This window comes from Microcaecilia unicolor, chromosome 6 (assembly GCF_901765095.1).
Source record: "Microcaecilia unicolor chromosome 6, aMicUni1.1, whole genome shotgun sequence".
Taxonomy (NCBI): domain Eukaryota; kingdom Metazoa; phylum Chordata; class Amphibia; order Gymnophiona; family Siphonopidae; genus Microcaecilia; species Microcaecilia unicolor.
The window spans coordinates 134,358,191-134,382,802 of record NC_044036.1 but is presented as its reverse complement, the minus strand read 5'-3'; the positions used below and the strand labels follow the sequence as shown (position 1 = coordinate 134,382,802).

Below are 24,612 nucleotides of genomic sequence, written 5' to 3'. Positions count from 1 at the left end.
CATTTACCACCAGCTGATTTCTACCACGAGCTAAAAACGCTACTGTGGCTTAATAAAAGACCCCCTTTGTTTGGTAAAATGCACCCATCTACCTTTACACCTGTCCAAGAGGTGGTGTGAATTTACGCAGTGAAGTGTGCGTGTACTTCGCAGTTCTGCATACACTTCATCCAAACTCCTTCCCCAAACACACCTGCCCTCGGGTCACACTGAGGTAGATGCAAAAACTCTCCATCTCTACTTTATGTGCAGCTAACCCTGGGGTCGTTTCATACAGTCCTCTGTGCATAAAGCAAAGTTTATCCATGAAATTTTTTTTTAATCAAATCAGTTCCTAAATGTGTAGCTGTTACTGTATTTGTTTATTAATTCTATGAATGGTTACTTTGTATGCTGCGAATGATGGTGTGTAACTAGTACTGTGGGATATACTTTAAAATAAATAAATAAACAAACAAACCTCAGTGTGTTAGTTGTCCACCTGTCAATGAAGCTCATCTATGCCTACCCTGTGTCTTTCAAAAGATGTAGTATGTTGGGTCAGACCAACAGTCCATCAAGCTAAGCATTCTCTCTTCGACATTCTGTTTCACTTGGAAGTGCCAGGAAGATCCCATAGGAAACTGCGTTCAATATCACTCGGTCCCTGAAGTGAAAGGTGACGCATCCAAGCACGAAAAGCTGGAACAGAAGTTTTCAAATTAAATTAAGTCTGTCTGGCTACTAATTAATTATGGGCCTGTCCACCAGAAACTTCTACAAACATCTGAAACTAAGGGCCACGCTAGCGATTCCCGCACGGCAATGCTGACAAAGACCTCTCAAATTGAATGGGCTTTGTCAGCATGCTAGTAAAAGGGGTCCTAAGTCTTAATCAAATTTCCTGGAAAAAGTCCATAACTTAATTGTGCATTGACTACAAAATACAGCTCAGGCTGCTCTGTTTATCATTACTGTTTGATTCATTTTATTTACTCTGACTTAATGAAAATACCAATGAATACCACGTGTGCTGTAATGCAGGGCTGGCACAGGGGAGGGAACAGGACAATTGTTCTATGTTTGCTTGAAGCCTGGTCTGCAGGTGCATTTTCATAGCCCTCTCCAGTTTCAGCCCTGGATCCCAGCATGTCTATCACCAGCCCTGCACTGAACCACTATGGGGTAATAACTTTATGAGTGATAGACATGTATTTAAGATGGGAACGATGTATATTCAAACAAATTCCACTAGCTCAGAGCCTTGCACGGCTTTTTTACTACTACTACTACTAATAGCATTTATATAGCGCTACCAGATGCACGCAGCGCTGAACACCTGACATAGAGAGACAGTCCCTGCTCAAAGAGCTTACAATCTAGATAAAACAGACACACAAGACATTACGGGCAAGGGAATTACAGGGTAAAAAGGAACAGGGCTCATTTTTCCCAAGGCATTACATGTGGGATTAAGGGCAAGGGCGCTCAAAGTCGGACCTCAAGGTCTGCAACCCAGTTAGATTTTCAGGATTTCCCCAATAAATATGCATATGTTACTGCTAATGCCAGTCAAAAACTCCAAAATTCATTAAACTTTTATAATGTTCTCCACCTTTACTGAAATGTTTATACAAAAACCACTTTCATGTGGAAATACTTCCTGTTTATACTACATAGACACAAATAAATCTACCTATATAAATTATACCGTCATACCCATTACACACCAATCATACACCATTCATACTTCAATGGAGCTATTGCCACCACTCTATTCACTCAAAATGCAAATGCAGATACAATACAACAAAACAACCTTCCTAAACATGAACAAATGTCCTAAGATAGTCCAATAAGGGAGTAATGCTTGTTAAACAAAGCGACACTCCTTGTCTTTTGGAAGACGATAATGGATTTGTAATCCCAAAAAGTCTTATCTTTGAGCAGTGCAAACTTGTAGGCTTCTTATTTTTCTGTCGGTTGCATGGTTGGCTAAAAGAACAAAGAAGAGCCTTGCAATTCAAAATTCTGTGACGCTGTAACACAGCATATCTCTTCAGCGTAACCTCTTCAAGCCCAACGCGTTTCGCACTAGGCGTCTTCAGGGGCTCCAATTCTATGCACAATAGCAAAACAAGAATGTAAATTCCCTCCCCCAATTATCCACAGTAAACCACATTCAATATTCTTAGAATCTGTACTCACTCTCTAGAAGCTCTCATATCTCTCAGCAATCGCCAAGATGGCTCCCTCCATGGGATGCCGGAAATGACTTCAACAAAGCAGAATTACCGCAAAGAGGATTCTACTCTCTCTTACCCTGTGCTGTCTTTTATAGGTTCCCCCACTCCACTTCTTTGTTCAAACCCGTAGGTGTCATGGTTCTCCAATCATGTATCAAACGTTGCTCATTCTGCATCATTCTATGTAGCACGTTCCCCTTACTTAAATCTATCTGCAGTAACACTACAAATCTCAAGTCTTCTAACTTATGTTGACTGTCCTGTCAGTGTTTAACAAGTGGTGTATCAACTTTCTGCAGTCTAATTTTTGACTGGCATTAGCAGTAACATATAAATTGTATGCACAGTTTTTGTACAATAAATATGCATGAGATCTATATGCAAATAGATCTTATGCAAATTCATTGGGGAAATCCTGTAAACCCGACTGGGTTGCAGACCTCGAGGACCAAAATTGAGCACCCCTGATTAAGGGAGAAAGTCTCCTAAATTTATAAAAAAATTGTGGAGCACGAGTTGATATGTGGCTCTTCTAGGGATATGTTTGTCCAATGGTCCCACTATGTGAAAAACGTTGAGTTGATGCTGCTCTTGCTGTGCATATGGGTCTTTGTAAAATGGCTGCATCTGCTGTTCTTGTCAGTAAATAATTCATCCTCTCCTCAACGTCTGCATACGTATTTTGCAAAAGCCTCCTTGGTCAGCAGAGCCTTTTGGAAAATTTCTCCAGAACTGTGAACATCATGATTCAGACTTTCCAATTTCTACCTCAAAATAGTCTTCACATAAGAGTAACTCAATGGGAAGACACTGGAAAGTTATAAGCCATCCTTTGACATCGCCAAGATCATTTTCGTTTCTTTGTTGCTGTGTCACCATATACACTTTGGAAAGAAAGTATTCAAAGCTATTCATTGCTCTCCAGCTTGTGTCAGATGGGTGGGTTTCACTGACTAGTCCAGAGGTTCCTGCACTATGTAGATCTTCAGTCAACTTTTACACAGCCAAAGAACGGCCTTCAGAAAAGAAACATAACACCTACTATGGATCCCCCAATTCACTTCTGTTCTCATCCTCCCAAACTCATTATTCATGGCCTTTCTCCCCTTCCCCCATCTCATTTCACCTCTCCAGAAGTATCAGAGAATAGGCAGAGCCTGGCTGTGGGCATGGCGGCAGTAGTAACTTGTGAGTGAGCATGGCGACCAGCCAGACCTAGGCTTTGAATGGAGCAACTTAAATATTACAGCTGAACAGCTACCTAGGTGGACGCTTGGAATGCCCTCCCGCGGGAAGTGGTGGAGATGAAAACGGTAACGGAATTCAAACATGCGTGGGATATGCATAAAGAAATCCTGTGCAGAAGGATGGATCCTCAGAAGCTTAGCTGAAATTGGGTGGCGGAGCAGGTGGGGGGAAGAGGGGTTGGTGGTTGGGAGGCTAGGATAGGGGAGGGCAGACTTATACGGTCTGTACCAGAGCCGGTGATGGGAGGCGGGACTGGTGGTTGGGAGGTGGGAAATACTGCTGGGCAGACTTATACGGTCTGTGCCCTGAAAAAGACAGGTACAAATTCAAGGTAAGGTACAAATTCAAGGTAAGTTATACACATATGAGTTTATCTTGGGCAGACTGGATGGACCATGCAGGTCTTTTTCTGCCATCATCTACTATGTTACTATGTTATCCATTTCCAGGGAGGAGATTTTAGGCTAGTCCTGAGGACCTTATCCTAGTGCATTATGGGACCTATGATTTCAAAAGGGTAGAATCAGGCAGAGACTGCAAATAGTACACTGAATTGGGATGTAAGTTCAAAAACAGAACTGTCCAAAACCTGGAACCGGATTACTTGGTAGCTCTGCAGTAATTGGCTGACAACCAGGGAGGTTAGACAAGTCATTTCCACTCTCCATTGTGTCTGAAACAAGCTAGAGATGCCAAGGGTGGATTGCCCCAAAGAACGAGATTTATGGGCGATGTGTCTGAGGTACAAAGTCACACAAAAGCTTCACAAAATACAATATTTAGCTTTCTTTAGTGCTTCTGAAAGGTTATAGAAAAAGTTGAGGCAGTATTAGGATAGTTGTTCAAGGAAGAAGCCCAGGTAACTTAATAGCTAGCTAGGTCAATTTCCCCGGGCTGAAAACTTCCCTTCACTTACGTTAAAGCTCACAGGTACATTTGTACCAGTGGACTTCTCCCCTGAAGCTCTAATTTTCAAAGGGAAACTCTATTTATATGACACTGTCACCACCACAGAAACACACCCATGTACGTGCATTCATGCTGTTCAGTGAGAACACATGTACTGTACACTAAACCACATACACTGTCACTCTTTACTCACATTCATGCATTCTTCAGAAAACACATGACGGTCTCATTCTTCAGACATACACACACACAAATGCATACTCTTCCTCTTCAAGCTCACACATGCACACACCTCTCTCTCTGTTGCTGATCTGCTCAGTCAATCAGTGCCACCTCCTCACCCCTCGGCCAGGTCTGTCCACCATCATATGAAGCTCTCTTAGCCTGCAGCAACAGATTCCTGCCACTTACCTCATTCCCCTTAAATTCCTATATTTCCCAACAATCCCCCTCACCTCTAAGACACTCCCTGGTTTCACTGACAGTCTCCAAGCCCCATGCACAGCACAGCCCTTGTCTCTCAGCCCCTCCTCCCTCTATGACTAGGAGCCATTAGCTGGATCTTACCATAACCTCTGCACTAGGAGGAGGAGGATTGGAGAGCTGCAGAGGGCTAAATTCTGGCTGATCATTCTGGGTGGTTAAATTTGAAGTCTGTAGAATCCTGAACACTTCCAGTCAGTTTGCAATCTTCACCACATCTTGCAGGGCTCTCTATATATTCAGGCTCTAGGCACATGCCTGGTTTACCAATGCCTTAATCCGGCTCTGAATAATAAGCAAAGGCATTCATACTGTATGATGAAATGAAAATGATATTCAGTCAGGGTTTCTGTTCCAGTTGTAAATCACATTTTATGGCCCAAGTGTTCTGAGGAAAAGAGCAGAGCCCAGATGTAGAATGCATGCCTTAGTCCAGATGTTTGAAAAATGCTGCATTGCAAGGGAAGTGCAAACCCTTAAGAGTTTGCTTCTTGAAAATTACTTGTTTAGAAAAAAAAAACATACTTTTTGCCTTACTACTTTTTTTTTTTTTAATTTGTAAGTTTATTGAATCATTCCACATAGAAAAAGAAAACATTACAATTCCAATTCCCTCTCAACTTTAACATCAAACCTGACCTCATCAAAACTTTGGGATACAAACATGTAATCATGAAATGGCGTCAAAACTCGTTTCCACTCCCTTTTTCTCCCCTTTTGTCACCCCCTGCCCGTTCCCTCCCTCCCCCCTAAGCCCCCTCATCCGCTTATTCCAATCATGTTCCACTCTTAACCCCCGCTCCCCTTTCAGATCTTACCCCATTATCCGGTCTAAATGTATCCATTCTAGTGTTTCTGAGTTGTACCTCCCCCGCCTTTTATCCATCAGTTCTTCCATTAATCTAATTCCCCTGATTTTCCCCTTCCAATTCTGCACTGTTGGTCCCCCGGCCTGTTTCCAAAACGTTTGCCTTACTACTTTATCATACAAGCAAATGTTAAATGCATCAACTGATTTAGTATCATTTCAGGATGAGAATCTAAAGATACTAGGTCTAGGGCTCTTCAGCTTGGAGAAGAGATGGCTGAAGAGAGATATGATATTGGTCTATAAAATACTGAGTGGAGTGGAACAGGTAGATATGAATCGCTTTTTCACTGTTTCCAAAAATAGAAGGACTAGGGGTACACAATGAAGCTACTAAACAGTACATTTAAAACAAACCAGAGAAAATATTTCTTCACGCAACGTGTAATTAATTCTGGAATTTGATGCCAGAGAATGTGGTAAAAGCAGTTAGCTTAGTAGGGCTTAAAAAAGATTTGAATAATTTCCTAAAAGAAAAGTCCATAAGCCATTATTAGGATGGACTTGGGAAAATCCACTGCATATTCTAGGTTAAGCAGCATAAAATCTGTTTTACTGTTCTGGGATCTTGCCAGATACTTGTGACTTGGATTGGCCACTGTTGGAAACAGGATACTGGGTTTGATGAACCTTCAGTCTGTCCCATTATTGGCAACACTTATGTTCTTATGTACATTATTCAGGTGGGGTCTCACCTTTTCAAATTTTTATTTCCATTTTGCTCACAACTTTTTCAGTAGTAGCTCAAGGTGAGTTACATTCAGGTACACTGGATATTTCTCTGTCCCAGGAGGGCTCACAATCTAAGTTTGTACCTGAGGTAACGGAGGGTTAAGTGACTTGCCTAAGATCACTAGGAGCAGCAGTGGGATTTGAACCGGCCACCTCTGGATTGCAAGACCAGTGCTTTAACCACTAGGCCACTCCTCCAAATGCTCAGAATTCATCCTGGAGTAAACTTGCCATCTGACGGAGGGCCTGACGTAAACAGTCTTAAAATCTGAATTTGGATTTAGCTCACCCATTTTATTAGTACTTCAAGAAGAGTTACATTCAGGTCCCATTGCGGTTTCATGTACAGAAGTTCACATGCAAGATTATTTCTTCATAATCTTTGTGTTGGTCCAATAAAATGCATCACAGCCTCCAAAGGAGCCCATGTCACAAAAGGTTTTGTCAAGCTTGGCTAATTAAGCAAAAGATTTTGCAGAAAGGTGACTAAGGGCTGATCCTGTAACAGATCACCTACTTTCCATTACAGAATACTAGCGTAACTAGTGAAGTACGAACCTATACCTTAGGTAATGCCGAAATGCTAGAGAAATACACTTAACTTATTCTATTCTGTAAGTGGCAGTCCTGGCCATCGTCCGCTGAGACTCGGCCTATGTAAACCCCTACCTGTAATATGTGCGCTATGTACTGTATCAGGAACAGCAAACAGGGGGAACCTCCACAACAAGCAAACTGGATCAACAGGAGTAGAGGCTGACCAACTGACAAAGCCAACTCAGGAGATGGTGCTTGGAAAACGCTTTATTAATTGCTTGCACAAAGGACCCGACATGGTTCGTGTTTCGGCCTAACAAAATGCCTGCCTCGGGGGTCACAAATAGTATTCACAGATGCACTAACTAAACGAGGTTGCACACCGAGCATGCACTTTGTGAAGTAAAAAAAATGTTACCACCAAGCATTATGGACTTGGGAAAAATCCACAATACCAGGAATAACATGTATAGAATGTCTGTACGTTTGGGAAGCTCGCCAGGTGCCCTTAGCCTGGATTGGCCGCTGTCGTGGACAGGATGCTGGGCTCGATGGACCCTTGGTCTTTTCCCAGTGTGGCATTACTTATGTACTTACTAGCCGTTAAGCTTGTACCAACGGGCTAGTTTTTTGTTTTCCTATGGCCTTCCCCCCCCCGGTCCACCAACCCTGCTCTCTCCCCTGCCCTCCCCCCAGCGTCTGTTTCCCTCAGTTCCGCCCCCTCCTTCCCTCCCTGCTCCCTCCTACTCTGATTTCCATGCCCATGTCCAAGCCCTCCTCCCTATTGGGCTGTACTGCTGGTGAAGGCAGGGCTTGGACTTCTACACTCTCAGCGTTCTGACTCTACTGCGCATTTGCAGGTGAGTCGGTGACTGCCGTTTATATGTTTGATGTATTAACTCGAGGGGATCGACGAAACAGAATGCCGGCAAGTATAACTTTGCTATTAAAAAGTGCATGCTCGGTGGCAACCCCGTATAGTGTATTCTGTGAATACTATTTATGACCCCTACGGCAGGAGTTTTCTCACACCGAAACACGGACCGTGTTTTCAACCATGTCCTCAGGGACCACCTGGCCATTGAGGTTTTCAGGCTTGCTACGATGAATATGCATGAGATGTGTTAGCATGCTCTTCCTGCACTGCATACAAATATCTCTCATGCATATTCATTGCTGGTATCCTGAAAATCCAACAGGCCAGGTGGTCCCTGAGGACTGGGTTGAAAACCACTACACCACTCCTTTGCATGTTCTAAGTGACCTGTCATAAAATGACCCTCATGATAACATAGTAGCACAGACAATGATGACAGATAAAGACCAGCAGGGTCCATCCCTTCTGCCCACTAAAAGGGTGTTAAGAGTTGCAACTGCAGGTCCAGCAGGTAACCCCTACCCCCAACCCCACCCAACGCCTTTAATGACATGTACAATTCATATAGTTATAGGTCAGATATATGACATCTCCTGCAGCATCTGCTTATTCACTTTCTCTGATATCTCTAAGCAGATTAAGCCCATCAAATATTAACCCCTGTGACTTTAAAAAAATTCAAGTTAGTTTTGAAATATTGTTGAGTACACAGTGTGTCTGATTTCTTTTTAAAGCGATTTTAAAAACCTGGACACTTCCTACAATCTCGTCTTGATTCCCCATTTTGTATTTATTTGACAAAGCTAAACATTAATTGTCCAGAGAGGACTGCCCTATAGTTGATTGTGGTACTGTACGACACAGTAGGTCACATTTCAGCAAGGCCCAGATACAGTGGTGAGGGAAGGCTTGTGTACTCTATGTATTTATTCTACTGATGTACATTTGCAGATAAAACTTCAAAAGGCAGGATAGGGATCTTCAGAGGCTGGAGCCTAGCCAGCAAGTCAGAGATCAGAAAGGTCACAACCCTTACCTCTGTGTTTTCATCGGCTGGTGTTCTTTCATGAAAAAACAGTGATTTCAGAGAGACTCACCTCTTCCAGGATGATCGGAGCAGGAAAGCTGGGAGGCACTGCCTAAATTACAAGGAAAATGGGGGTAGCAGTGGTGGTGGGGGACCTCAAAAAGATTCACAACTGAACTATATCCTCTACCCAAAACATAGCAGTCAATGCAGTAAGCCTGCATTAGCGCCCAGTGCCAACACTTGGAGCATAGTTTCCTAACGTAAGCCTGATGCAAAATTTTAGTTCCCCAAGGTAATAACGAAATAGCACGCAGCTACCCAAACACAGGAAATGTGCACTAAAACAGAAGAGCATGTTGGATGCATGCACCCTCTTTGGGGTGAATTCTCTACAAGTTTCTGAAAGTTAGGCGTGGGATGAAGATCACTAAATGTAAATTGTATAACGGCAATTAGACGTGTAATTACTGTACTAGAATTACTAACCTAAGTTCACAGTTGCCTGCCTAACTTTAGGTATGAGCACTTAACCTAGCTCAAAGGCTGATGTAAATGCTTTCAACTAATACTACTAGTATTAGGAATCCTGTGCAGAAGGAATGGATCCTCAGAAGCTTAGCCGAAATTGGGTGGTGGAGCTGGTGGGGGGAAGAGGGGTTGGTGGTGGGGAGGCGAAGACAGTGGTGGGCAGACTTATATGGTCTGTGCCAGATCCGGTGGTGGGAGGCGGGACTGGTGGTTGGGAGGCGGGGAATAGTGCTGGGCAGACTTATACGGTCTGTGCCAGAGCCGGTGGTGGAAGGCGGGGCTGATGGTTGGGAGGAGGGGATAGTGCTGGCCGGACTTATACGGTCTGTGCCCTGAAAAAGACAGGTACAAATCAAGGTAAGGTATACACATGAGTTTATCTTGTTGGGCAGACTGGATGGACGGTGCGGGTCTTTTTCTGTCGTCATCTACTATGTTACTATGTAGTATTTTATAACCTGTCCCATGCGTGTACGAGCTAGGCCCGCCCCTGACCCACCGATGACCCCTTGCAGTTGTACGCATTGGATTTTGTTCATCTAGAGGAATGTAGAACCTCCAAAACTCTGGAATGCACTGCCTCCTCTTTAATAGACTAAGTTCTCTGCTCTTCTCTCTGTCCGCCCTTTTCATTCTGCATCTTCTCACACCTCGATTACTGAGGCTCTCAAGATGGTTGCCCCCTAGAATGCCCATTGATTTTATCATGTTACTCCTTTCCTGTGCACAGAATACTGGCTTCCTATTACTGCTTTTATTAAATTTAAAATTCTCTTATTGGTCTACCAATCTAGATTCCCCTTTGCCCCTTCATATCTCAACAACCTCCTTATTCCCTATGCCCCCCCCCCCTCCGTTGCCTCCATCCTGCTGACAATAACCTCCTCACGCTCCCTCTACTTTCATTTATACGTCTCACCAGCACCCGTGACTCCGCTTTCAGTTATCTAGGCCCTAAGCTATGGAATGACCTACCACTCCGCAAAGGAAGCAGCCAACCCTCTCTGTCTTCAAACACGTTCTTTTCTATCTCCTTCCCTAGCATTACATAGTTCCCCTTCCCTTCTTCTCATAGTCTTGTGTTTAGTAAACTGCTTTGATGCCTATGTGCAGGCCTTTGACAGTATATCAAATGTGTGAAAATAAATAAAGAGAAGTGAGGAATCTTGAAACACTTAAAAAAAAACACCCTGAAAACCTTCTTTCAACAATGCATTGGAGTTTACTGTCTCCTGCAGACTGATTAAGATAACAGTCTTCCAAAGTGGCATCTTGGTACAGATGCCATTATACAACTGGTGCTTAGCATGGACACATCTACTACTACTACTTATCATTTCTATAGCACTACTAGACGTACTCAGCGCTGTACACCTGAACATGAAGAGACAGTCCCTGCTCGACAGAGCTTACAATCTAATTAGGACAGACAAAGGACAAATAAGGGATAAGGACAAAGAGTAGCAAGATTCCGGAATCCCAAACACTACTACTACTACTTACCATTTCTATAGCGCTACTAGATGTACGCAGCGCTGTACACTTGAACATGAAGAGACAGTCCCTGCTCGACAGAGCTTACAATCTAATTAGGACAGACAAACAAGACAAACAAGAGATAAGGGAAATATTAAAGTGAGGATGATAAAATAAGGGTTCTGAACAAGTGAATAAGGGTTAGGAATTAAAAGCAGCATCAAAAAGGCAGGCTTTTAGCTTAGATTTGAAGACGGCCAGAGATGAAGCTTGACGTACCGGCTCAGGAAGTCTATTCCAGGCATATGGTGCAGCAAGATAAAAGGAACAGAGTCTGGAGTTAGCGGTGGAGGAGAAGGGTGCAGATAAGAGAGATTTACCCAGTGAACGGAGTTCCAGGGGAGGAATGTAGGGAGACATGAGAGTGGAGAGGTACTGTGGAGCTGCAGAGTGAATGCACTTATAGGTCAATAAGAGGAGTTTGAACTGTATGCGGAAACGGATAGGAAGCCAGTGAAGTGACTTGAGGAGAGGGCTAATATGAGCATAACGACACTGGCGGAATATTAGTCGTGCAGCAGAATTTTGAACAGATTGAAGAGATTGCTAAGTGGGAGACCTGTGAGAAGCAAGTTGCAATAGTCTAAGCGAGAGGTGATAAGTGTGGATGAGGCAGTGGCGTACCAAGGGGGGGGGGGGTCCGCCCCGGGTGCACGCCTGCCGGCTCTTCGTTTTCATGCTCCCTTTGCCCCGGAACAGGGGGCAGAGGGAGCATGAAAACGAAGAGCCGGCAGGCGCGCGGCACCCCCCCAGTGGCGTGCACCCGGGGGGGGGTTCTTCCGTGGGGGATCGGGAGTTCTTTCGCCGGGGGGGGGGGGTCACGCTGTTCTGGGGGGGGGGCGCTGCACCCGGGGGCGGGGCGGTGTCAGCCCCCCTAGGAACGCCACTGGGATGAGGGTTCTGGTAGTGTGCTTAGAAAGGAAAGGGCGAATTTTGCTGATATTATAGAGAAAGAAATGACAGGTTTTAGCAGTCTGCTGGAAACATCAAATGATAGAACTGCCCCTTAAGGGCCAGATACACACACAAGGAGTGACACGGGCTGCACATACTGAAGCAGGACATGTTTATCCACTCCTAACCTAGTTGGGATAATATTTAACCATCTCTCTGACCTTATGTGCACCGTTCTTTAAATTAGTCACCTTATTTTCTAACTCTTCTTACTCTCTCACCTATCTATATGTCCCATCTTTGCTTATACACCCTACACCATAGGCGCCTGGTATGAGGCTTGGGGAGAGTCCCAAGCCCCAAGCGTCTCTCTCTCTCTCATCCCCCCCACCCCCCCCCCCACCCCCGATGCAGCACCTATCCCTCTCACTCCCTCCCTGTGGTCGGTCTCTTTAATTTGATTTAGATCGCCGGCCCATCGCTGCTGGTAGCGGCACTGGCACACCAACATCGTACTACAGATTGCTTCGGGGCTTCGGCCTGATGCTGACAGCATGACGTGCCCCACCTCCTCTGACCAGCCTTCCTTATGATGCGTCCAGCCCTCGCGGAAGCAGGAAGGCTGGTCAGAGGAGGTGGGGCACGTCATGCCGTCAGCGTCAGGCCGAAGCCCCGAAGCAAGCTGTAGGGGATTGGCAGAATCGGCAGCAGCTTCCACAGGGCAGTGGTGATGTTTGTGGCTTCTATTTGTTGTTTCTGCCAGTGCCAACTGAGAAGGAGGATGTTTGAGGTAAAAAAGAGACTCAGGGAGTGACAGAAGATAATAGTAGGGGTGGGGGGAGAGTGCACTGATGCTAGACCTTGGTTGATGGTGAGGAGACAGAGGGCAATAGTGGGAGGATAGCACAGAGGGCAACAAATGTAATAAATAATAATAATGCTAGACGGTAGGAGGGGATTGTGCACAGAGAGCAGTACCTAATGGAGGTGGGTGGAGAGTGCACAAAGGGTGAAGGTGAGGGGGAGAGACAGAGGGGCAGTGTTGGATAGTGGTGGGGGAAGAGTGCACAGAGGGCAGTGCTGGATGGTGGTGGGAGGAGACAGAGCAATGATGGATGATGGAGAGTGCACAGAGGGCAATGGTGGTGGGGAGAGCGGATGGTGGGGGCACAGTGATCAAGGGTGATGCCAGATGGTTGGGGGGGGGTAAAGTGGCAGAGGGTGATGTTGGATTGTGGGGGTATAATTTTATTTTATCATTATTGAACATTACATTTTTTCCTACTCTCACTTGTATATTATGTATTATCATTTTATTTACCCTACCTACCTGTTATTCTTGTACATTAATTGTAACAATATGCTGAACCTCTTACTCTGTTAATGGTGATGCCACTGCTATATAATGTAAGCCACATTGAGCCTGCAAATAGGTGGGAAAATGTGGGATGCAAATGCAGCAAATAAATAAATAAAAATTAAATTAGAGGGACTGCAGGGAGGGAGCAAGAGGGAGGGATAAATGCTGCATTCGGGGGGGGGGGAACGAGGGAGAGGGATAGACACTGCATTCCTGAGGGAAAGAAGGAGAGGGATAGATACTGCAATGGGGGGAGAAACAAGGGAGAATTGCTGGACATGTGGGTGGATGGAGGGGAGGGCAGAGGAGAGGAGAATTGCTGGACATGGATGGATGACTGGGGGCAGGGGAGAGAGGAAATTTGCTGGATATGGATGGATGGAGGAGAGGGCAGGGGAGAATGGAGAGGTATATAAAATAATGAGTGGAGTGGAACAGGTGGATGTGAAGCGTCTGTTCACGCTTTCCAAAAATACTAGGACTAGGGGGCATGCGATGAAACTACAGTGTAGTAAATTTAAAACAAATCGGAGAAAATATTTCTTCACCCAACGCGTAATTAAACTCTGGAATTCGTTGCCAGAGAACGTGGTGAAGGCGGTTAGCTTGGCAGAGTTTAAAAAGGGGTTAGATGGTTTCCTAAAGAACAAGTCCATAAACCGCTACTAAATGGACTTGGGAAAAATCCACAATTCCAGGAATAACATGTATAGAATGTTTGTACGTTTGGGAAGCTTGCCAGGTGCCCTTGGCCTGGATTGACCGCTGTCATGGATAGGATGCTGGGCTCGATGGACCCTTGGTCTTTTTCCACTGTGGCATTACTTATGTACTTATGTTGGACATGGATGGAATGGAGAGCAGGGAAGAAAGGAGAAATGTTGGACAAGGATGGAGGGAAGGAAAGACAAAGGAAAGATGCACATGGATGGAGTGGAAGGGAGAGAGGAGAAATGCTGGACATGGATGGAGGGGAGGGAAGACAGAGGAAGTACATGCACATAGATGGAGGGAAGTGGAGTGAGGAGAAATGCTGGATATGGATGGAGGGAAATTGCTGAATTTAAGGGCTGGATTGGAACACTTTGAGGGCAGATGTTGAAACTGGAAAAAGGATACGGACAGGGCTACAGATGGTAGACAGGACGCATAAGGGGACAGAAGAATGGTGGACATGGTGAGAGAAAAAATATCAAATGGAAAGAAGACACTGCATAAAACAGAAGACACTGGGACCAAAGCGAATAGAAAAACTAAATGATCAGACAACAAAGGTAGAAAAAGTATTTTATTCAGAATTTATTAACTGGAATATGTTAGCTTTTGGAAATGTGCATCTGTGATATTTTGCATGTAAGTTTCAATTTTTCTAGTATTGCTGCATGCTGAGTCTGACTTCTTGAGGTAACTTTCTAGTTCAGTATTTTGCCTTCATATCTGTTGTGTCATGTGTTTTTCATGTGTGATCAAGGTGCAGTATTCTGCTAGCGTGTAGTATTTTCAGCCCTTTTTTTTTGTTTCACTAGGTACTGGTGTTTTAGAGCCTGGTGTAATTACAGTGCTGCCTTCCCACGCATAAGGTTGTAGCTCGTCCTGTCGTTGGAATTAGTGCTGTTATTTAATTTATTTATTTATTGCATTTGTACCCCACATTATCCCACCTTTTTGCAGGCTCAATGTGGCTTACAGAGTGTTGTTATGATATAGTCATTACATGATTTTATGTGTAAACGATTTTTATTGACATTGCAGCAACATAAACATTGTCATAAAGGCTCTGCATATAACGTCCATCCAACCTCGATCTAACTATACAACAATGCTAACTAACATGCAGCATTTGTGAATTTTATACCAACATTTATTACCCCATCAAGATATACCTATCCTCCCCCCACCCTCTCCCGTACCCTTCCTTACCCCCCCCCCCCCTTTGACCCAGACCTGGAAAACCATTCAGTAACAGCCCGTGGAGTTCACCCTGCATTTAAAAGTAAACTACGACCTCTATGGCTTAGACTGTGCAAATAAGGGCCCCAGACAGCCAAAAATGTGACTCTCTTTTTCTGTGAGAACCTGGATTCTCCAGCCTCCCAAGACACCAGCTGATGTAACTGGTTTCTCCAGTGCCAGTATGCCGGAGGATCCTTGACTGTCCAGTATTGTAAGATACATTTCCTGGCCAATAAGCTCATCTTACGGAGCATTAATGTTTCAAATCGATTCTGCTCTCTAAAGGACCCCGGAATGTCTAAAATCAATTGTTCAGCTGTCCAGTCATTACATGATTTTAAATAGTCGGTAATAAGCTGAAGGAAGATGAGGATTTAAATGGAAAGGTGAGGTTATGAGTGTGTTTTTGAACAGTGTTTTGCCGTGGAGAGATTGCGTATTGGCCTTACTGAGGTGGCACCAAAACATCAGAAAGAGTTTTAGAGCCTAAATCATGACACACGACCTCTTGAAGGATCTACATATAGTCGTTCATAAAAGGAGCTCATTGTGAACACTTTCCACCCTAAAAGCATGTTTTGTGGCTCTACATGAGAATTGTGATATTATGATCCCTTGTTTCATATTGTTGACGGTCTGCATTTTCTGTATGGGTGGTATATTGGTTTATTAGGGTCTGCCCAGTGTTATGGTACAGTAAGGTTCTGAGTGTGTTTTTGCACAAAGTTGTGCATAGTGTTTTGCAGTTGAGCAATTGTGGTTAGTATATGCTTTGAGCAACCACTTTATTCTTTGACATATGATACATATCTAATATCTAAATTTAATAAAAGTTATTAATTGTGACTTTTATTTTTACTTCTTTTTTTTCTGTGATGTCAGACAATTATGGATATAAGCTCCGCCCCTGGCTCCACCCCTAACCCCACCCCCTTTAGCCTCCCCAAACAGTTGGGCCACCTACCGCCTATGCCCTACACTGTCAATTAAAATGTTCTATTACGTACTGTGTTGACATTGTAAGTAGTATACTATGCCATACTTTGTATTGTTATAATATTTTTACTGCTGTAATTGTCTATTGCTTATTGTTTGACTCATTCTTACTGTACATCGCCTCGAGTGAATTCCTTCAAAAAGGTGGTAAATAAATTCTAATAAATAAATAAATAAATATGCTGCCTAAAAAAAATCCGAGCAGAAATGATTTGTGCCTAAGCATATTCTATAAGCAGCACCTAAATTTTGGTGCGGTATATAGAATACACTTAGCTGATATTTCTGCGCCTAAAACTACTTGCGTCCATTTACACCAATGAAATCCCAGCACATAGATTTACATGCACTAGGCCATATTCTGTAACTACATGTGTAAATTTCAGCACGAGGGAGCTGCAGCAACGGAACTCAAGTCGCTAGAGCAGTGATAATGACGTGCCATGGACCCTGAAGAAGGATCAAACGTTTGGCCATAGTCGGCTGTGGGTTTCTGGACTGCAATGAACAGCGTACCTAGATAAGTTAAGTACGGGATAAAGTTAAAAAGATAAAAAGAAAAATTGAATGTGAAAACCTGTACAACATATAAAATTCAAAACCGGGAGGAGGAGGAGGGACTGAGCCAATGATGAAAGTGAATGCCCCCAGTTGATGTAGGCAAAGCCACAAGTATATTTATATAAAAAAAGGGGTGCACCGTTGAGGTTTCTTCAACCCTCATAAGCCCTCCCTGGTTCAGTTTACTTATTTGATAGATTGATGTCAGCTGTTATAAACTACTAAACTAGGAAGAGGATTACGGAATTTATATACTACTTGGTGTAGAAGCATCTTGTTCAGCTCAGAGTATTAGTTAATAGATAAATTTCAGCATGCCCATTTCCCCGCCTAAACCATGCCCCTTTTGAACTAAATGCGTCTGCTCAATCCTTCCTCAATTTACACTATCCAAGTTGCAAGAATGTTAAATATAAATTACTCTTTGCGTCAACCTTCTCCTACGTTAGCACGAAATCTTGGAATGTTCTACCAAGGCAGCTAAAAGAGACTGATGACCACCAGCTCTTCAAGAAATCCTTAAAGACATTTTTATTGCAGAAAGCTTACCCCACTGCCAATACCAAGTCCTAACCTTCCTCACATTGACTGTACCCGCCTGACCACCGACTGTACCTACCTCGTGATGCACCCTAGTCTTATCCTCATGTTCTTACCCCTCCCTTTGATTCCTTGAATCTGTACCCTCCCAGAATTTATGTTTTTGTAATTTTGTAAGCCACATTGAGCCCGTTCTTGTGGGATAATGTGGGGTATAAATGTACCAAAATAAATAAATAAATGCTTTAGAACATAGGTGCTGTTCATTATACAATTCTCTTAGCAAGTTGTGTGCCTAAATGCTCATTATTGCTTGTTAAGTGCTGGTAAATAAGATAATATATGGGGAAGCCCCTGCCTATATGCTAGATTTGATAGATCTGCCATCCAGAAATGCTTCAGTGTCTGCTCGATCCTACCTTAATTTACACTATCCAAGTTGAAGGAATGTTAAATATAAATTACTCTTCACATCAACCTTCTCCTAGGTCAGCACAAAATCTTGGAATGTTCTACCCAGACATCTGAAAGAGACTGATGACCACCAGCTCTTCAAGAAATTTTTAAAGACATTTTTATTCGAGACAGCTTATCCCACTGACAATACTAAGCCCTAACTTTCCTCCTATCGACTGTACCTGCCTCACCACCGATTACATCAACCTTGTCATGCTCCCTTGTCTTATCCTCATGATCTTGTCTCTCCCCTTGATCTGTACCCTCCCTGAACTGTACCCTTTTGTAACATTGTAAGCCACATTGAGCCCGCTCTTATGGGATAATGCGGGGTATAAATATACCAAAATAAATAAATAAATATGCTGATTGCCTTGTTAAGCCAATTAAGTTGCACGACTAGTTGTAGAATACACTCCGATTTCCACATGGACTTCTGGGCACGTTATATAGAATCTGGTACTAAGTGACTTGCCCAAGATCACAAGGAGTGGTAGTGGGACGTGAACCCTGGATTCTCCGGCTCTCAGTCTGCTGCTCTAAGGATTCAGCCCCCTCCTCCACTAGGGACCTGGCACATAGCACTGCAGCCCAGACAGGAGAGAACGGGTGTTAGCAGCAATGGCAGGCAGAAGAGAGAGAGGCAACTTCCGTCTTTTTCTTGGGTGCCAGCTCTCCAAAGTGAAATGCACCATAAAACTGATTTACTATCTCAGCTTTTTCTCACTGGCATGAAATCGGAGGAATCACGAGACACTGCAGCCTGTGCTTTCAGGTGCACATTTTCATACAGCCTTTGTCTGTGGCATGGATATTATTGTTGCTCTTTAGAAATGGAAACAGAATACAACTATTTAGAAAATCTAGTAAGAAACCCAGAATCACTATTTGTATTTTAATAGTGAAATAGTCGGTACAACCTGCTTTGTCTGTCCAATGAAATACTCTCCAAGCAACTCCCTAACCATCTTAATGTAGCAAAACCCTTGGGTATCTGTCTTCTGAAGGACCTTCTTACCCAAGGGCTACATACGTAAAGGTGGGGACTGCAGTCCTTATTTCCTGAGTGTCCTTAGAGATGAGGAAGTCAAATGTCAAGGTCCTAATTCAGTGCATACCTTAGTTTGGAGTTCATTTCTTCCGAGGCCACCTATGCAAAATGAATATTCATAAGAGAGATTTGCATGCTCTGTCTCCACTGAATATTCATTGTGGGTATCCTGAAAACCTGACTGGCTTGGAAGACTCCAGGACCAGGTTTTGGAACCACTGCTTTACTGTCTCTGCCTGCTTCTTCATGAATTCTGGATCCCTGTCTGTGCACATTATTATTTTTATTTATTTGAATTTTGCTCACACCTTTTCCACTAGTAGCTCAAGGTGAGTTACATTCAGGTACACTGGGTATTTCTCTGTCCCTGGAGGGCTCACAATCTAAGTTTGTACCTGAGGCAATGGAGGTTTAAATAACTTGCCCAAGATCACAAGAAGCAGCAGTGGGAATTGAACCGGCCACCTCTGGATGTCAAGCCGGGTGCACTAACCACTAGGCCACTCCTCCACTAACCAGCACAATGGAAACATTTATCTAACAGGAATTGCTGTTTCAAGGGGCTGTGGCACCCTGAGCAAATTTTTTCATTGGCACCCCTCCCTTCCTCAACCTGGTATCTCTCCCTTCACTCTCATCCCCTGTGATTCAGTATCTCCCCCCTCTCTCTCAAGTTCCCCCCCCCCCCAATCCTGCTGGACCAGGTGAGGAACTGACTGGTTAAGGGTGGAAAAATTCAAGTCCAGCATCTCTCCCTCTAGGAATTTGAAGGTAGACCAGACTGGGATTTTGGCTCTGAGCCAGTGCCGCACCTGGTCCATAGGCTGAGCCAGCCCTGCCCAGGATGAACAAGAAAAAAAAAAAATAACCCCTTAGAGTTTTTGCTGTCTTCTCAGCAACCGCTTTGAATTTCAGTGAGAAACTTTATGTTATCTTAAGCTATGTTGTTGATGCTTACATTTTTGCATTACTATCTAGTGATTTTTGTGAGTTAATGTTCGAGCTAAAACACAGTAAAATAATGTAATTCAAATGATACAATGACCAATGTGTCAGAATTTCGCAGTCGCCATGAATGCTCAAAAGTGTCCACTCCCAGCTTTAACACAGGTCTTGTGTTGCTTTGGGAAGTTCTTAATAGCCTTGTCCATTGATCCCTGTCCCAGGTCATCTGCCAACACCTTGCCCATGATTGTTATTCTGATCCAAAATGCTTTTAAAGAAATTATCTGTAAATTATCACATTATCAAATACAAATTATTCAAATTATCGTTTAGAAAAGTCTATGTCGCTGTCACATCATTAACAGTAAGCTGGTATCCTGGAGTTTTTGAGGGGTTTTTTCAAATAATCGTAGTTTTACAGTGCAAACAAGCGAAAAGGGTGGACACACTAAAAAGTCTGTAACTTTGCCGTGTTTAAAGGTAATCTCATTCCACTTGGTACATAAATGAAGATAATGACGACAAATAAAGCTATAAAAAGTCACGTTGAAATTCCAAGCAGGTGCTGAGAAAACAGCAAAAAAAACTCAAGAAGGTTACTTTTTCTGCCTGTATGAATACTGTCATACGAATCTGCCGTTCTATAATTATGAGCCCTGTTGACAGTTAAACCGTGTATGTGTGTCTGACAGATAGAGATCTGTTGTCATCTTTAAGCAGCTTGTGGGTTTTTTTTTTGTTTTGTTCCAGAACGAAAATCCTGTGAGCCACACATGCCACACCGGAAATGAATGGAGACAGTTGCAAAGATGCTTCTGACATGAAGGCTGCGCAGTCTTGGCTTTGCTAAGCTAATGTTTCTCGTTTTCTTACGTAACAAGGCAAAGCCGCAGCGGAGAGATTAAAGCGCTGCGTACGACTGGTAGCGCTACAGAAGTGATTTATAGTAGTAGTAGTAATTCTTTGCTTCGGTCTTCACCAAGGAAGATTTGGGTGGGATACCGGTGCCAGAAATGGTATTCGAAGCTGACGAGACGGAGAAACTTAATGAATTCTCTGTAAACCTGGAGGATGTAATGGGGCAGTTCTACAAACTGAAGAGTAGCAAATCTCCTGGACTGGATGGTATTCATCCCAGCGTATTGATAGAACTGAAAAATCAGTTTACGGAGCTATTGTTAGTAATATGTAATTTATCCTTAAAATCGAGCATGGTACTGGAAGATTGGACGGTGGCCAATGTAACGCCGATTTTTTTAAAAGGTTCCAGAGGAGATCCGGGAAATTATAGACCGGTGAGTCTGACGTCAGTGCCGGGCAGAATGGTAGAGACTACTATTAAGAACAAAATTACAGCGCATATTCAAAAGCATGGATTAATGAGACAAAGTCAACATGGATTTAGTGAAGGGAAATTTTACCTCACCAATCTACTACATTTCTTTGAAGGGGTGAACAAACATGTGGATAAAGGTGAGCCGGCTGATATTGTGTATCTGGATTTTCAGAAGGCGTTTGACAAAGTACCTCATGAAAGACTACAGAGGAAACTGGAGAGTCATGGGATAGGAGGTAGTGTTCTATTGTGGATTAAAAACTGGTTAAAAGATAGAAAACAGAGAGTAGGGTCAGTATTCTCAATGGAGAAGGGTAGTTAGTGGGGTTCCCCAGGGGTCTGTGCTCGGACCGCTGCTTTTTAACATATTTATAAATGACCTAGAGATGGGAGTAACTAGTGAGGTAATTAAATTTGATGATGACACAAAGTTATTCAAAGTCGTTAAATCGCGGGAGGATTGTGAAAAATTACAAGCGGGCCTTACAAGATTGGGCGTCTAAATGGCAGATGACGTTTAATGTGAGCAAGTGCAAAGTGATGCATGTGGGAAAGAGGAACCCAAATTATAGCTATGTCATGCAAGCTTCCACGTTAGGAGTCACGGACCAAGAAAGGGATCTAGGTGTCGTCGTTGATACGTTGCAACCTTCTGCTCAGTGTGCTGCTGCGGCTAAGAAAGCAAATAGAATGTTAGGTATTACTAGGAAAGGAATGGAAAACAAAAATGAAGATGTTATAATGCCTTTGTATCGCTCCATGGTGTGACCGCACCTCGAATATTGTATTCAATTCTGGTTGCCGAATCTCAAAAAAGATATAATGGAATTAGAAAAGGTGTAGAGAAGGGCGACAAAAATGATAAAGGGGGTGGGACGACTTCCCTATGAGGAAAGGCTAAAGCGGCTAGGGTTCTTCAGCTTGGAGAAAAGGCGGCTGAGGGGAGATATGATAGAGGTTTATAAAATAATGAGTGGAGTTGAACGGATAGATGTGAAGTGTCTGTTTACGCTTTCCAAAAATACTAGGATTAGGGGGCATGCGATGAAGCCACAATGCAGTAAATTTAAAACGAACTGGAGAAAATATTTCTTCACTCAACGTGTAATTAAACTCTGGAATTCGTTGCCAGAGAACGTGATAAAGGCAGTTAGCTTAGTGAAGTTTAAAAAAAGGTTTGGACAGCTTCCTAAAGGAAAAGTCCACAGACCGTTATTAAATGGACTTGGGGAAAATCCACTATTTCTGGGATAAGCAGTATAAAATGTTTTGTACTTTTTTGGGATCTTGCCAGGTATTTGTGACCTGGACTGGCCACTGTTGGAAATAGGATGCTGGGCTTGATGGACCTTTGGTCTTTCCCAGTATGGCAATACTTATGTACTTATGTAAGGTGCTCTGCAAAGCCATGCAAATCTAATGTTCAGGACTTGAAAAGGACCTGCCCAATGTGGAAAACCATTTGTTCATCAGCTACAAAAGTGTCAGATCCAGCTCAGCACATTATTCCTATTCCATTCCCTCAGGACCAATGCCAGAGACTAATTTAACAGCCTAACAGGCTCTTTCATTTCACTTCCCATTAGGAAACAACTCTTACTGGAGAACAGCTACTGGGCAGCTGTTTGCTGTGCAGATAAGGTTTCACAGAGGGGCTTTTTGGGTTATTATTAGCCAGCATTTTCTGCAGAAATGCATGCAGGTAAGAAGTAGGCACATTTTGGGCTAGTATAAGTAGGGTGGTTCTATTTGTTGAATGACTAGGTGTGGTTTTTTTGAGCTGAAGAGCAGCTGTGGATATAAATATGAAATTAGGCAATTTGATAACTGGGCACCTGGTAAGAGCCTATTCCAAAAGGGAATGTACATACCTAAATAAGCCACAAGCAGTTATGTCAGCCATAGAGCTGATGTGTATGCACCTAACAGCCGGAGATACCCATGCAAGCTCAAGTTCTTCATTGCTCGATATACCTCTTATCCAAAATATCATATCGATACAGCTGAGCCAGTTGATGTAGTGTATCTAGATTTTCAGAAAGCTATTGACAAAGTTCCTTATGAGAGACTCCTGAAAAAAATTAAAAAGTCATGGGATAGGAGGCAATGTTCTGTTGTGGATTAGGAATTGATTATTGGATAGAAAACAGAGGGTTGGGTTAAATGGTCATTTTTCTCAATGGAGGGTGAATAGTGGAGTGCCACAGGGATCTGTACTGGGAATGGTGCTTTTAACGTATTTATAAATGACCTTGAAATCAGAACGAATGAGGTGATTAAATTTGCAGATGACACAAAACTATTCAAGGTTGTTAAAACACATGTGGACTGTGAACAATTGCAGGAAGACCTTAGGAAATTGGAAGACTGGGCATCCAAATGGCAGATGAAATTTAATGTGGACAAATGCAAACTGATGCACATTGGGAAGAATAATCCAAATCATGGTTACCTGATGCACCCAAGAAAAGATCTAGGTGTTGTTGTAGGCAATATGCTGAAATCTTGTGCCTAGTGTGTGGCAGCAGCCAAAAAAAGCAAACAGGATGCTAGGAATTATTAGGAAAGGGATGCAAAATAAGATCAAAAATACCTTAATGCCTCTGTATCACTCCATAGTGTGAACTCACCTTGAGTACTGTGTTCAATTCTGGTCGCCATATCTCAAAAAACATATAGTGGAATTAGAAAAGGGTCAAAGAAGAACAACCAAAACAATAAAGGGGATGGAACTCCTCTCATATAAGGAAAGGCTAAAGAAGTTAGGGTTCTTCAGCTTGGAAAAGAGATGGCTTAGGGGGGATATGATTGAGGCCTATGAAATCCTAAGTGGTGTAGAACAGGTAAAAATGAATCGATTTTTTACTCTTTAAAAAAGGATAAAGACCAGGGGACACTCGAAGTTACATGGAAATACTTTTAAAACAAATAGGAGGATATATTTTTTTACTCAACGAATAGTTAAGCTCTGGAACTCGCTGCTAACTTCCACCAGATGCCAACATACCTTCAGCTTCAAACACTGCTCTCTGTATGTTGTATCCTGGTTATTTTTGACCCTCTGTGCTTGGAAGCTTAAATCACTGTCTAGAACAGCATGATTCACAGCCCTCCTAGGTGAGGTGGCACTTCGTTCCATTCTTAGGACTTCTTCCTTGATTGCACCACTCAGGGCTTCGACTGCTAAAGCATCAGACCAGGAAATAGGGCCACTGCTTATTTGTAGGCAGTGGGTATTGCTAAGACAGCCTGCTATTTGCCTCTGATCCACTAAGCTGATAACCCCACTACCATTCTCTACTTTCATTACCACCACTGCTCATACTTGTGCAGCTGCTCAGACAGGTCTTTCTGCTTTGGCAAGTTTCTTTTTTCTAAAGTAAAGGTGCTGCAGATCTCTTCAATCCTTCCCTCTCTTCCAGAAGACATGTTACCATAAACTAGGTCCAGTCTGAGAATGACACCGAACTCGAGCTCGTTTAATGGCTCCTCTCACCATGGACATCCTTCTCCAGCCTTCAAAAGGAAGAGGGGGAAGGTGGAGGCT

At 43.2% G+C, this 24,612-nt stretch overlaps 1 protein-coding gene across 2 annotated transcripts in view; it reads right to left on the bottom strand.

Moving 5' to 3' along the window:
* Nucleotides 1–24,149, bottom strand: part of ALDH1L1 (aldehyde dehydrogenase 1 family member L1) — a 139,938-nt gene extending 115,789 nt beyond the window's left edge. The window contains exon 1 of one of the 2 annotated variants that reach the window (XM_030205706.1): nt 24,073–24,149. Coding sequence is in view for 1 of the 2 variants with exons in the window: in XM_030205703.1 (XP_030061563.1) it covers nt 461–498 (38 nt within the window). In the remaining variant the exon portion in view is untranslated. Of the gene's footprint in view, nt 1–460; nt 589–24,072 lie in introns of those variants that run through there. The other variant, XM_030205703.1, reaches the window with a different exon arrangement.
* Between the last annotated feature and the right edge of the window lie 463 nt (nt 24,150–24,612).